At 46.2% G+C, this 14,300-nt stretch overlaps 1 protein-coding gene across 3 annotated transcripts in view; it reads left to right on the plus strand.

The window, feature by feature from the left end:
* The first annotated feature begins 4,480 nt into the window (after positions 1-4,480).
* The window catches only part of MCM9 (minichromosome maintenance 9 homologous recombination repair factor), a 74,926-nt gene continuing 65,106 nt past the window's right edge, over positions 4,481-14,300 (plus strand). For 2 of the 3 annotated variants that reach the window (XM_024205385.2, XM_024205387.1), the window contains exons 1-2: positions 5,933-5,979; positions 6,498-6,814. In XM_024205385.2, the coding sequence (XP_024061153.2) occupies positions 5,978-5,979; positions 6,498-6,814 (319 nt within the window). In that variant the 5' untranslated portion in view covers positions 5,933-5,977. Of the gene's footprint in view, positions 4,714-5,932; positions 5,980-6,497; positions 6,815-14,300 lie in introns of those variants that run through there. The other variant, XM_024205386.3, reaches the window with a different exon arrangement.

A 14,300-nucleotide genomic window follows, 5' to 3' on the forward strand; every position in this document is an offset into this window, starting at 1 on the left:
CAATCAAACAACAAAAAGAAGAGACACACTCAATGATATGAGTTTATCTTGGGGCCTGATCATCCATCCCTTGAAGTCAACAGAAGCAGGATTAGGATTTAAGAGCAGAGCATTTAAAATTTTATTGGTGGATAACAGCACTCTTAATGATATGGGAAAGTAGTTGTGGGCTAAGTGAATGTTAGAGGAGAGATCTGACTGAAGAATGGATTAGGGGCCTAGTGCACTGGGATTGGAATGGAATTTCAGGCATAGGGGATATATGGGAGGGGTTGCTTTTTAATTTTAAAATGTAGTAAAAAGATTTAACTGTAAAGTATTCCAACTAGTTAAAGATGTAAAGGGGAGAAAGAAGATGTTTACAAGCTAAATACAACACATCACAAATACTCAGATGAAAAAGAAAGTTATGTTTAACACCTCCAACTCCCACTAAACAAACAAACAACAAAAACTTGTGGCTATGTCCCAGCCCCTGCAGCACAAAGAAGAGAAAACCGGCTTGCTTATCAGCCTGACTGACTTTAGAGACCAAAATTCAGAAGACCTCGAGGTATCTGTCCAACTATGGGGATGGGGGACATGGGCCTAACTGAGCTTCAGTTAATTGGGAGTTTTATTTAAATGGAGCACCACTACAATTGCATTTTCTCCTTTATTTACTGAGATCTGTAGTTCTCACGGCTTGCCTGAAAGATAAGTAACTGTTGTCCCCATTGTTTCATAGATTCATAGATTCTAGGACTGGAAGGGACCTCGAGAGGTCATCGAGTCCAGTCCCCTGCCCGCATGGCAGGACCAAATACTGTCTAGACCATCCCTGATAGACATTTATCTAACCTACTCTTAAATATCTCCAGAGATGGAGATTCCACAACCTCCCTAGGCAATTTATTCCAGTGTTTAACCACCCTGACAGTTAGGAACTTTTTCCTAATGTCCAACCTAGACCTCCCTTGCTGCAGTTTAAGCCCATTGCTTCTTGCTCTATCCTCAGAGGCTAAGGTGAACAAGTTTTCTCCCGCCTCCTTATGACACCCTTTTAGATACCTGAAAACTGCTATCATGTCCCCTCTCGGTCTTCTCTTTTCCAAACTAAACAAACCCAATTCTTTCAGCCTTCCTTCATAGGTCATGTTCTCCAGACCTTTAATCATTCTTGTTGCTCTTCTCTGGACCCTTTCCAATTTCTCCACATCTTTCTTGAAATGCGGTGCCCAGAACTGGACACAATACTCCAGCTGAGGCCTAACCAGAGCAGAGTAGAGCGGAAGAATGACTTCACGTGTCTTGCTAACAACACACCTGTTAATACATCCCAGAATCATGTTTGCTTTTTTTGCAACAGCATCACACTGTTGACTCATTGTACAGATGAGGAAACAATCACAAACAAGAAACTTCCCTGAGCTCAAGTAAGATGGCTGTAGAAATGCAAATTGAATTTGGATCTGCTAACAAGGTTTTTTTGGCATTGCTGACAGTGAAAAATCAAAAACTTCTGTAGACAGTCTTCTTTTACAATACATAATTAGTCTGATCAAAAGATCTCATTGTTATAGAGGTTAAAAAAAGCTTTTCTAATTTTTGATATCCTCAAAGTAAGGTCATTATGGCCTTTTAAATCTCTGCTTAAAGATGAAATATAAAAGGTTATACAGTCATTAAACATATTGCTACCTTACATCTCCTTTTGAAATGCATGTGCACTCGTCATCTTAAAAGACCAAGTCACAGAGTCTACATGTTTGGATCATTGTTAAATTTAATTCCAAGGCAACAACCTCTATTTTAATAGGAAGTCCTGAGTATTCCTTCTCCATTGTATATAGTTTAAAGAAACTGTAACTCAGTTACTTTCCTAAATGGTCTCCATCTCTTAGGGCCTCACCTGCACTACAGATTTAAAAAAAACTGGAATTCCAAATCCTACAAATGTATGTGCTTAACATTACTAGCATGAGTAGTTCCATTAAAAGCAATGAACTTGTTTAAGCATCTGCAGGATTGAGGCATACGTTTTTTAACCAAGTTGTAATACTGCTGCCTTCACAAACAGTGTATGTCCACATAAAACATGGACAGATAATTCCTAGTAGTGCAAGTATCTGTGTTTTCACCCTGCTTGCCATAAAACATTAACATTATTATTGAGCTATATAACCATGTTCCCACACATTGGTGGTTTTAGTAGAAGTAACTATTTAATCATCCCCATCTGCAATGCATCCATATAAACAGCTGTGCAGCTTAGTGCACAGACCAATACATTTGACAGTTATTCCTGTATCTGAAGGAATCAAGCAAAGCTACATTGTTTAAAAACCCAACAAACTTTAAACACAGTCAGAGCCCTAGAACAGTTGCACCAACCTTCCCTCACCCATCAAAGGACAATGTTACAATTCCTATTGCCTCCCCCAGCTCCCCCACCAACCTCATTCAGCCCACATCCACCTCCACTCCAGTTAATGGCGGAGGGGAAGTCCATTACATTACTGTGTGGAACTGCTGACTCAAGCAAACTGTGATCATGCTGTTGCTGGCACAGAGGTGCCCGAGGCGAAGCAACAGGGGTTCGTTGCCCGGCGTGCTTCGCGCCAATAAACACACCAGGGTGGAGAAGCAAACAAAGTTTATTTGAGATCTCAAAGCGGTGCTAGGAGACAGGCACGTCTCAAATCGAGCACAGTAACAGAAACAGTTTTTTTTCCTTTATACCTTTACAGTCAAGCCTCACCCCCCCCTTCCCCCGCTACCCCTCCCTTCCCTCCCCCCATTCCTCTCTCTCTCTACCCCTCCCATCCCTGGTAACAATTACTAAGCAAATAGCAATTACATTTAAGCAGTTAGTTTATGTTGGCAGCTATAAGTTCAGCTCGTTAGTAACTTCTTGAACTACTATCTTGTCCCGTTCCTTTGATTTATTATCTTTCCTTCGGCCAGAGGTATGCAGGCCTCATTATACTGCAAAAGGGGGTTTACCACTGATATCAAGCTGCTTACACATTTCACTTGCACCTGGCTTTTGAGGTCGATTAGAATTTAAACATGGAAGGAGTTTGGTTCAGGCCTAGTGCAGGAAGGCTTCATTGACACTTGTGATTTTCCACCCTCCTGAGTGACCTGGGGTGATGGTGATGCCTGGTGACGTCAACAATGCCAAAACCTAGGTACATTTCACATAGTTATTTTGGTAGCATAGAATGTGCCTTAGTAAGGTAAAGATAACTGAATAGTCTTGAATGAATCCTTACTTAGTTTGAAGCGGTTCAACAGCAGTAAGAGCAAAACAGAGGTAGAGAGGGGGGGGGGGGGAAACAAGTTTGTTTTTAAAAAGTCCTCAACTGGGTTCCAGTTTTCTTATTCAGGCCTAAGCTTAGTATTTATCTATCTACTAATTTATGTATGAGTGTAGGTGAGGCCATAAGAAACATGCCCCCTTGTACCCACAAATGAGCCAGTTAGATAGTACAGTGTTATGCAGGGCATTCACAAAATCTGAGGGCATTTCTGAAAACCATGTTTCTTGTTTAAAGAATGGACCTTAAATATTCTTTTGATGATCTGACTGGCAGCCTCTCTGGGACTCCACACTTTGGCTGGTGAGAACATCTACTTCAAAAGTTCCAAACCTGCTAAAAGTGAAGGTTACTTACTGTCGGGGACAAGTTTAAAACATTTCAAGCAGAACTGTTAAAATTCATTTAAAACAATATTAAAAAAAAACCCCACATGTAATCCTGCTTCATGCCCTCTATTCCTTTACAGAATATCATGATTGCCTCTGCTGGACATCTTGTTCTTCCTTCAATCCCTGACCCGGGTCTCCTCTTCTTATCCCAGCATGACAGCTCAGATTATTTTTATTTCTGCAACTGTTCAGATTTAAAATTTTTATTAAAGTTAGTTTAAAATTGAATATACACAAGTTAAGAGGGAAGGTACTGTACATCTGGGGTCTGGCTTGAGTTATGCGGGATCAAAGGTATCGGTTGCAAAGATGAAGAGATACAAACATATCACATAATCAGCATAGAGCCAGATTGGGGTGCGAGAGTTTTTAAAGCGTCAGGGGATAAGTGGGCTCCAGTATGCCACCCATGGAATGTATAAAGACTCAAGTCAATATCGGTGTAGCGAATAAGTACATGGGTGGGTGCTACTACTCTCCCTGCAATCCGAGGAGAGCCTGGCCGCCTGGTGGTGGGGGAATTAACAGGGGTAAACGACACCGGCTTTAAGATCAGCAGGGGTACCGCGTGGTCACACAGACGGGGGGGGGCAGAGAGAAGCGATGTGCATCGGGGGCTCAGCACCAACTCATCTCGCGGCCCCAAGAAGAGCGCAGGGCCGCCCGAGAGGCCCAGCGCGGCTCCCCCTCCAGCTCCCGGGCTAGTAGCACAAACTGCTCCGTGGCAGAATTTCCTCTCTAGGTTGCAGCTTGTGCCACTACCCCGGCCCCTCTCCGCGGGCCGCTCCCGGGCTCGCTCTGCTCCGCCTGCTGGGGGAGGCTCTGTCCTTCTCACGCTGCGCCCAGCCACGTTTCCGGCTCGCTGGGCCCCTCTCGCCGGCAGCCGGCCCCGGGTGCGGAGCGGAGGGGGCGGGACGGAGCCGCTTCTCCTGCCGGGTGAGGGTGGCCGCTCAGGGTCGCTGCCTCGGTGCAGCGCGGCGGCTGCTGCGAGAGCCCGGCTCGGGAGGCGGCGGCGGCAGGTAACCCCGGCGGGGTAGGAGAGCGCGGCGGGCGGCCCGCGGGGGCAGGCGCTGGACCAGGGGCCCTGGGCTCAGCCCCAGTGAGGGTCATTGCCCGCGCCCCTCCCCCGCCGCGGGAGCTCCGGGGATAAACTTTGTGGCTGTGAGTTCCCCGTTCCCGTGGGGCTGGCCCGGCGCCACGTGCCCCGCTCCGCGGCCCCAGTCCCCCAGGGGCCGGCGGGATTGGCTGCCCTGGCTCAGGGAGGTGGGGCTGGAAGGTTCCCGCACCGCAGCAGCAGCCCTGTGCCCCTTGCCCGCAGCGGGGGAGACGCTTCTCAGGCCTCGCTGCTTCTTGGGCGCCTCTCTCTCTCACGTCTAGGTGTGTGTGCCCGCTGGGCGCTGCGCAGACACAAAGGCAGGCCTGGCCCCCGGGAGGGGGGGCGTTGAGGCTGCCTCGCTTCTTCACCCCCTTCTTTTAGACTTCCCTCGTAAAGATAGTCACAACTGGACAGGCCTGAGTGGGCTGGGGCACCTGACTCCCTAGTGATGGAACTAGGGGGTTGCACACTTTGTAGCTTCTGCACATACCAGGGGTTCCTTGTGTCCCTTCATTTCCCCCTACAAGGTTCATGTGTGCCACCCTTCCATCCCCCGCTATGTCATGGACTCCCTGCTCCACCGCTTCACCCCCTGCCCCAGCTCTGTGTGGCCCCTATTTCATCTTCCCCATATCAGCATCCCCCATTTTTCTCCAACGCCAGGGTCTCTGTGTGCCCTCTGTCCCCTCATTTGCCCCTTCCCCCTATGTCAGTGGCTCTTTGTGTGCCCCCATTCCCTCTCATGCCAGGACTCTTCATTCCTCCTCCCATAGCAGGGGCTCTGTGTGCACTCCCTATTCCTTCATTCTGATTGGATATGGCATTCAAAACTTATCACTTTACACACTAACAGAGAAATGCCATCATGCTGAATGGAGGACCTCACTACACTCACCCAATGAAAGAACACATTTATGTTACATATGTTCTGTCCTTTAGGAAGTTTAGAAATGGGAACATGACAGGAACCACAGAGCACCTGGTCTTCACACAAAAAAGTTTTGATTAGTTGTTAGTTTGTTTGTTGCAAAAGTCATTTATACTCAAGCAAACAAAAACTCACTGATATTTGTTCCATTCACACTGACTCAGAGGAAAACATTCCAAGCTCTAAACTTCATAGATGGTAAACTTGAGCGAGAGAAGGTTCCTGCTTCTTTGCAAGTTGCTGCTATAACAGGTTTATTATGTAATTATAGTTTATTATTATTTATATGTCAGTAGCACCCAGAATGTGTTAGGCATTATCTACAAATATAGGGAAGACAAATATAGTTGCAGCCCTGAGGAGCTCAATCCTGCAAACGTGCCCATGCTTGACTTTATGCATGTGAACAGTCCCGTTGCAGTTAAGTTTGTAAAAGGCCCAAGGCCTCGTGAGAGGCACTTAATAGCAATTGAAATAAATATCTTAAATGTTTATTGATGTCAATGAGAGTTTTCACTGAGTAAGGTGTGTGAACTAAGACCCTTAGCTAAAGATAATATGCATGCTTGCCATATGGTACTTTTCATTCATAATTTTCAAAACACTTAGCAAACTATCTTTATCCCAGTTTAACAAATTTTTGTCAGGGCATATAATGTACTTACTGTAAAATAGTTTACATTGTTCACTTGTGACCCTAACAAAAATATTCTTTAACAAAAATGGATTTTTAGTTTTTTGAGATCTTTAATTAAGTTTTTTCCCTTTTACAATTATAGGTTCAATATGCTATTAAATGCTGACCAAGTAAACCTAATCGGACAAGTGTTTGAATCCTATGTTTTGGAACATCACAGGAATGACATCTTGCATATATTAAGGGAAAGAGATGATGAGGGACATTACCCAGTCATTGTTGATGCCCTCACCCTTTTTGAGACCAACATGGAAATTGGAGAATATTTCAATGCATTTCCAAATGAAGTGCTCCCTATTTTTGATAATGCATTGCGCAGGGCAGCCATGACAGCTCTGCAATCTGCTTCCCAGACTCATGATTTTAGCATTAAGCAGAATCTTCATGCCAGAATATCAGGTGAGTCATTGAGGTGTGTAATTCCATGAGATGTTGTGGATTAATGTTTTATTGACAAAGGGTAGTATTCACAAGAGAATTGGGTGCTGCCTAACCCTGTAGGCACCTAAAGTTCCTAAAGACTGAGCAATCCACTGGCTAGGGCACCTGGGAGGTCAGAGACCCAGGTTCCATTCTCCCTGCTTCCCATCAGGCAGAGCGGGGATTTGAACCTAGATCCACACATCCTGGATGAGTGCCATAACCAATGGGCCAAAAGATCATAAGGGGGCACCAGCACTACTTGCTCTTCCTCAGTTTTTCACGAAAAAGGATGTAGGTGCCTATCTCCAGGAGAGGGTTCCCAGCTGTGGATCCCAAACAAAGATCATGCCTCCCTCTGGCCAAGAGTTAGGCACCTAATTCCCTTTGAGGGGTGCAACTTAGGCCACATCAATATAACTCTCCCCATATATTATATAAGGAGCCCTTGGCACCTAATTCAGGGTTTTGAATTCCACTGGGCAACAGAGCAATGTAATGCTGAGCATTGCAGTGCCTTAATCTTCCTTGTACATCCCACCTTAAAAGTTCCAGTATACTCTATTTACCAGGAACTAGTGCAGTGCCTGGTGGGAGAAATTACTGTCCTCTGTGTTTTTATTTTGGCAATTTCGATATGTAAGGAACAATAAGGAGTTTAAGTATATTAGAAACAAAAAAAATCCTAGCAATGAAATAAATCTATACTAGATGCAGATGGCAAAATTGTTAATGATACAGAAAAGGCAGATGTGTTCAATAAATATTTCTGTTCTGTATTTGAAAAGAAGCAGGATGATGTGCTTTGTTCAAAGGAAAATGATAAATACTTTCCAGACCACTGATAAGTATGGAGGATGTTAAACAACATCTTCTAGGGATAAACATTTTTAAAAGAGTAGACCTGGATAGCTTCCACCAAGAGACCTAAAAGATCTGGCTGAGGAGATCTCTTGCCTGCTGATGTTCATTTTTAATAATTCTTGGAATACCAGGGAAATTCCAAAAGACTGGAAGCGTACTAATGTTGTGCCAATATTCAAAAAACTTAAGTGGGATGACCTGGAGAACTATAGGCTGGTTAGCCTGACAACAATCCGGGGGAAAATAATGGAAAAGCTGAAATGGGATATTATTAAAAAATTAAAAGCTAGGAATATAATTAATGCCAGTTAACATGGTTTTACGGAAAATAGTCTTGTCAAACAAACCTGATTTCATTCTTGGATGAGATTACTAATTTGATTGATAAAGGTAACTACATAGTTGTAATATACTTTATATTTCTGTAAGGTGATTGACTTAATATTTATGACATTATGATTAAAAATTAGCACTATAAAATGTCAATAGAACACAAGTTAAATGATTATGAACTGGCTAAGTGACAGATCTCAGTAGTTGTTAACAGGGAAACATCATCGAATGGGGGTGTTTCTAGTGAGCTTCTGTAGGGATCAGTATGAGGCTTGACATGGTTTGACATTTTCATCAATGATCTGTAAATAAACATAAAATCATTGCTGATGAAATTTGCAGATGACAGGAAGATTGACAGGATGGTGAATAATGGTGGGAACAGGCAGGGCCGGCTCCAGGCACCAGCCGACCAAGCACGTGCTTGGGGCGGCACCTTGGAAGGGGCGGCCAATCTTGGGGTGGTGGGGGGCACTCAGGGTTTTTTGTTTTTTTGGTTCGGTGGGGCGGCGCTCGAGGTTTTTTGTTTGTTTGTTTGTTTGTGTTTCAGCGGTGCAGCACTGGGGGGTTGGGGGGCAAGGGCTGGCACGGCGCTCGGGGGGGCGGGGGCTTCGGCGGCACAGCGCTGGGGGGGCGGAGGGTGGCGCGGCGCTCGGGGGTGGGGCGGGGGGGTGGGGGGGGGGGGGGGGCACGGGGGGGGGGGGGGCAGGGGTTTCGGTGGTGCGGCGCTCTCTTTTTTTGCCTGGGGCGGCAAAAAAGTTAGAGCCGGCCCTGGGAACAGGGCAGTGCAGAGTGATCCGTATGCTGAGCCCATTCAAACAAAATGCATTTTAATACAGCCAAAGGCAAAGTTACACATCTCAGAACAAGGAATACAGGCCATAACTACAGTGTGGGGGATTGTATCCTGGAAAGGAGTGACTCTGAAAAGGATTTAGTGGACTTACTGAACATGAGCTCCCAGTGTGATGCTGTGGCAAAAAAGACTAATGCAATCCTTGGATGTGTAAACAGAGAAATAGCGAGTAGGAATCGGGAGGTAATTTTACCTCCATATACAAAAATGATGCAACTGATATTGGAATACTCTCTACAGTTCTAGTGTCCACATTTTAAAAACGATGTTGAAAAACTGGAGAAGGGTGTAGAAAAGAGCCACAAAAATTACATGAGGGCTGGAGAAAATGCCTAGCAGTGAGTAACTTAGAGTTCGGTCTGTTTAGTGTAGCTACAAGAAGCTTGAGAGATGACTTAATTATGGTGTATAAGTTCCTTCACGGGGAGAAAACACTAGGTACTAAAGGGTTCTTTAACAGAGAAAGGAATAACAACAATCAGTAGCTGGAAGCTGAAGCCAGACAAATTCAAATTGGAAATAAATTTTTACCAGTGAGGATAATTAACCATTGGAGCAAACTACCAATGGAATTGGTGAATTCTCCATCTCCTGATGTCTTCAGATCAAGAGTCGACACCTTTCTGGAAGATATGCCTTAGCCAAACACAAGTTATGCTTTAGTCAAACACAAGTTATTGGGCTCAATGCCAGGGTAATTGGAGGAAATGTAATGTCCTGTGAGCTACAGGAGGTCAGACTAGATGATCTAATAATCCCTTCTGGCCTTAAACTCTGTGACTCTATGAGAGTCAACAGAGAACTGCTATTTGTCTAAGAAAAGCAGAAAATGTAGCCCTCATTAACAAAGCCAAAGAAACCCCCAACACAATTTGCAACAAACCAGTGCTGCCTCTATAAAGCCCTGCATGAGAGAATAGAAAACTTTCATGAGATAAAAGGCTTGGTTACAATTAAAGGAGCATTATTTGAAATTCTCAAGACCAGTGCAGAGAAAGAGTTGTTATAATGACTGTTTTTTATTTGTATTACAGTTATAATATTAAATTTGATTTAGGTAAAATTATATTAATATATATAAAAATATCTTAGAAAAAAATTACATTACTTGAACTACTGTATTGTAAAGACAAATGTACTGCATCAAATCCAATATTTTCTACAACAGCTAGTAAAATGGAGGTGGGGATGGAAACTGAGGAACAGATGAGGGTGTAATGATAATCTAAGGTCTTAATGCGTGAAGCTCATTGCAGGATCAGGGCTTAAACCAAAACGTGTGTATTTATTTGTAGTACTGGGACAGGTGAGTCTAGGCCAACCCATAATTAAAGTCCTGCCCCCTCAATTGAAAGTGAGGAAGCACTAAGTCCAGGCTGAAATTGATTGCTGGGAACAACAAAGGAGAAAACAGATCAGGAATGAGGATAAAGGTTGAAAATCAGGGTTCCAGAGAGGGACACCAAGCAGAGAACCCTGAACAGCGCTCACGGCTACTGCTCCTCGAAGGTGTCCGAGGAGTCAGTGGATGCTGCCCAGAGGAGCTGTGCCCAAAGGCATGAGCAGACAAGGGACTAGTAATATACCCTACAGTTGCAGAGCACCCTCCTGTCTAGTAACATCCTCCTGGTGTGATGGATGGCCATCTTGGCCAGTGCCAGGAGGGAGTTGACAAGAAGGTCCCACAACATTGTGGGACCACAGATGAAGTATGCAAACAGCAGGGAGGTGCAGGGAAAAGTGCAACCAAACCTCAGTAGGAGGTTCTGGAGGAGCCAGAAGAGGGGCTGCAACCTGATGCACTCTGTAGATGTGCACCAGAGTCTCCCTCTTACCGCAGAAGGGACAGATATTTGGGGAGTTTGTAAACTGTGCCAGGTACATGCCCAGGGTCATGGCTCCATGGAAGAGCTTCCAACTAATATCCCCAGCGGGTCGTAGAACCAGAGTGGAGTACAGACTGGCTTGCCAGAGTTCCTCTCCCTCCACAGGCAGCAACAGGTCTTGTCATTTGGTGAGGAGGGAGACACAAGGGTGAGGAAGTGGATGGTATGAAGAACGAGTGCATACAGATGTTTTCTGGGCATGTCTTGGAGGCAAACTGACTAAATGTCATTCAGGCAACTCAGGTGGCCTCAGGGGTTACTGAGGCCACCTGAGTTGGGGAAGCTCGCAGGCCCGATGATGAGTTCTGAAGGGCCAGGAGCAAGGGGTGGGCAGGGAGCACCATCCTGCAGGACCTTCTTGAGGAAAGTGAGAGAAGCAAGAGGCAAAGCTGTCCTCGCCTACTGCAACATATGACCGTGGACACACAGGGTGGGCAGCCCCACCTGCTGGCCAAGTACCGCAAGGTCCACCCAGTCCTTCAGATCATAGTCCAGAAGGTCTCTGATTCTGGTGTTACCAACCAGGACTGTCCTCTGACACCAATCAAGACTCCATCCCCTGCACACTTAGATGGGGGTTATGTAGCAGGGGTTCTGTGAGCAGGTCCTCCACCTCAGTGGCACTATGGACCTGGTTGCTCACCCTAGCTTCCAGGTCCTGAGGAGGTCCTGGTAAAAGACTGGCAGCTCAGAGAGGTCTTAGGGGAGAAAGGTACATGCCAGGATAGAGCAGTGGACCCACACCCCACTAGATGACATGGTGCGTGGGTGAAAGGGAGACTGCCTGCCACCTGTCCTCAACCATCAGACCAGAGCTCTTAACCCAGTTGTCTCAGGCAGAGGAGACTGCTGAATAGATGGTTTGACAAACCTCCACCCACAACAGGGCTTTCAGGTCCTGGGTCACAAGGAGCACGTTGTCAGCATACGCCAAAAGACCCACCCACAGGTCTGTCTCACAAAGCACCAACCCCATCATCCTGTTGCAGAGGAGGCAGAGGAAGGGCTCAGTAATGATGGTATAGACCTGGTCAGACATGAGCAGCCCTGATGCACCCCTCAACCAAAGGTGACAGGTTCAGTGAAGGCCCAGTTGAGCTTACCTAGACACTCCACAGAGGCCTACAGCACCTGTAGAAACCCCATGAAGTGGGGTTGGAAGCCAAACGCCAGCAGCGTGCCTGTGAGATGTCTGTGATCCATCCTGTCAAACGCCTTCTCCTGCTCCAGGGACAGGAGGGTGAGTGACAGACCATCTCTGTGTGCTAGCTGGACTAGGTCCCAGACCAGCTAGTTTGTCAAAAATAGTCCAGCCTGGGATGGTCTAAGTTTGGTCAGGGTGGTTCATGTCCGCTAGCATGGACCCCAACTGCAGTGAGATGGCTTTCACTATGACTTTGTTGTCTGTGCTGAGGAGCAAAACGGGGAGCCAATTCCTGAGGTCGTGGAAGTCCCTCTTTTTAGGCAGCAGGGTGAGCACAGCCTGCCTGCACTATAGGGAGAGCACCCCACACTCCAAGGACTCAGCCCAGATAGTTGCGAGGTCTGGGCTGAGCACCTCCCAGAATGTGCGGTAGAACTCCAGAGTCAGCTCATTGATGCCTGGAGATTTGTTGGTGGGTATCAGACAGAGGGCCTCCAAGAACTCGGCCAGAGTGAGAGGTTGCTCTAACCAGACCTAGTCCCCTGAGCGGACTGTAGAGAGTTCATCTCACAGGACTCCACAGGCATCGGCATCAGTTGGATCCAGGGAGAAGAAACTGACATAAAAGGCCCTGGCTCTTCCCCACATCTCCATTGACTCTATGAGAGGTGTGCCATCTTCCGCCCGGAGGCTCATGATATGCTTTTTGGGTCCCCTCTTTTTCTCCAGGGCATAGAAGAAGCAGGAGTCACAATCCATTTCCTGAAGGCACTGGATGCAGGATCAAATAAAGGCACCCAGGGCCCTGAGCTTGTCACATTTCTCCTGACACACTTTGAAGAGGGATGGATTCCTGGGGCGAGAGGCCAGGTGCCTCTCCACCTCCAAAACCTCCTGTTCGAACTACTCTATTGCCACATCCCACCTCTGGCTGGCCCCTTGGGTGTAGTCACAGCAGAAGAGCTGGTCACATATCTTCCCCACATCCCACCATTTGTGTGCTGAGAGAATGTGATGCCTCTGGCTCCTCCAGGCCAGCCGGAACTCCTGGAAAGATACTGCAAAGCCCACGTTCTCCAACAGACTGTTAATTGCAATGCCAGTAGGCTGGCCCCAGCTGCTCAGGTGTTAGTGAGGCCATTATGTCCACCAGGTGGTGGTCCAAGAATGGGTCCAGCCTGATGCTGGAGAAATGGGCCCAGCAAGATGTGAAATCAAGAAATGTAAATACGGTCCAACTGGGAGTGTCACAATTGAATGTCCTCCACCCAGACATAAGTGAAAGTGGTGGAGTTGTCCGGGTGGTAGTCTAACCAGGGAGCGATGGTTGACAATCTCCCTGAGAACGTCCGTGGTGGCCTGGCACTTCTCTATCCCGAGGTGGTCCTGTGCTTCCGGGGTAGTGTTAAAATTCATGCCCAGGATCAGGCACTTATGAGGATCCAGAGTGCTGAGGAAGGCAGATGCCTGCTGATAGAACTGCACTGGCTCTGGGCCCATTATGGGGGATAGATGTTAACCAGGAAAAACCTGTGTAGAGGTCAGGAAATTCCATGAGTATACACTTAGTTTCAGATGCATTCTTTCATTGGTGTGGGGAAGCATTGTTTGCACCTCAACCCTTTATGAAAGTAGCAGGGTGTACATCAGAGAGTGGTTAGCTCTTCATCCCTCTCTAGCCCTTCAGCAGCATGACTTTTGCAGATGCTTTAGTACAATTCTGGGACATGGTTAAAAGATGGTTGGGGCTAGTATACCCTACAAGTATCAGAGGGGTAGCCGTGTTAGTCTGGATCTGTAAAAAGCAACAGAGAGTCCTGTGGCACCTTTAAGACTAACAGATGTATTGGAGCATAAGCTTTCATGGGTGAATGCCCACTTCATTGCATCCGACGAAGTGGGCATTCACCCACGAAAGCTTATGCTGCAATACATCTGTTAGTCTTAAAGGTGCCACGGACTCTCTGTTGCTTTATTCCCTACAAGACAGAGTTATATTTTAATCAATTTGCGGATAGTTTATCTGCATTGTAACTCCTCTTACACTATTGATTTTTGTAGTGCAGGTGGGACCTTATCTAAACTGCTCGCTTTAAAAGCAGAATACATTGTTGGAAGAAATTATCAGTAATGAACATTTCATCCTCTTTGTCACAATGTACTGTCCTTTCTATTGACACTAAATTTGTTGTCAAGATGTTGATATTGAAAGCAATGCCATGCATGATTACTTGAAGTTGGTTACTCCTATAAGTCAGGAGTTAGTGGTTTCCTATTTTGGCCAAGTGTAATTGCAGCTTTTCCAAAAGTTACTGACATATTAGTATTGTGCCTGGAGAGAACTCCTGGCCTTTGAGCTAAGGAGTTCAGTTTCCCATTACA

Source organism: Terrapene carolina, unplaced genomic scaffold (assembly GCF_002925995.2).
Source record: "Terrapene carolina triunguis isolate 2854851 unplaced genomic scaffold, T_m_triunguis-2.0 Scaffold85, whole genome shotgun sequence".
Classification (NCBI taxonomy): Eukaryota; Metazoa; Chordata; order Testudines; family Emydidae; genus Terrapene; species Terrapene triunguis.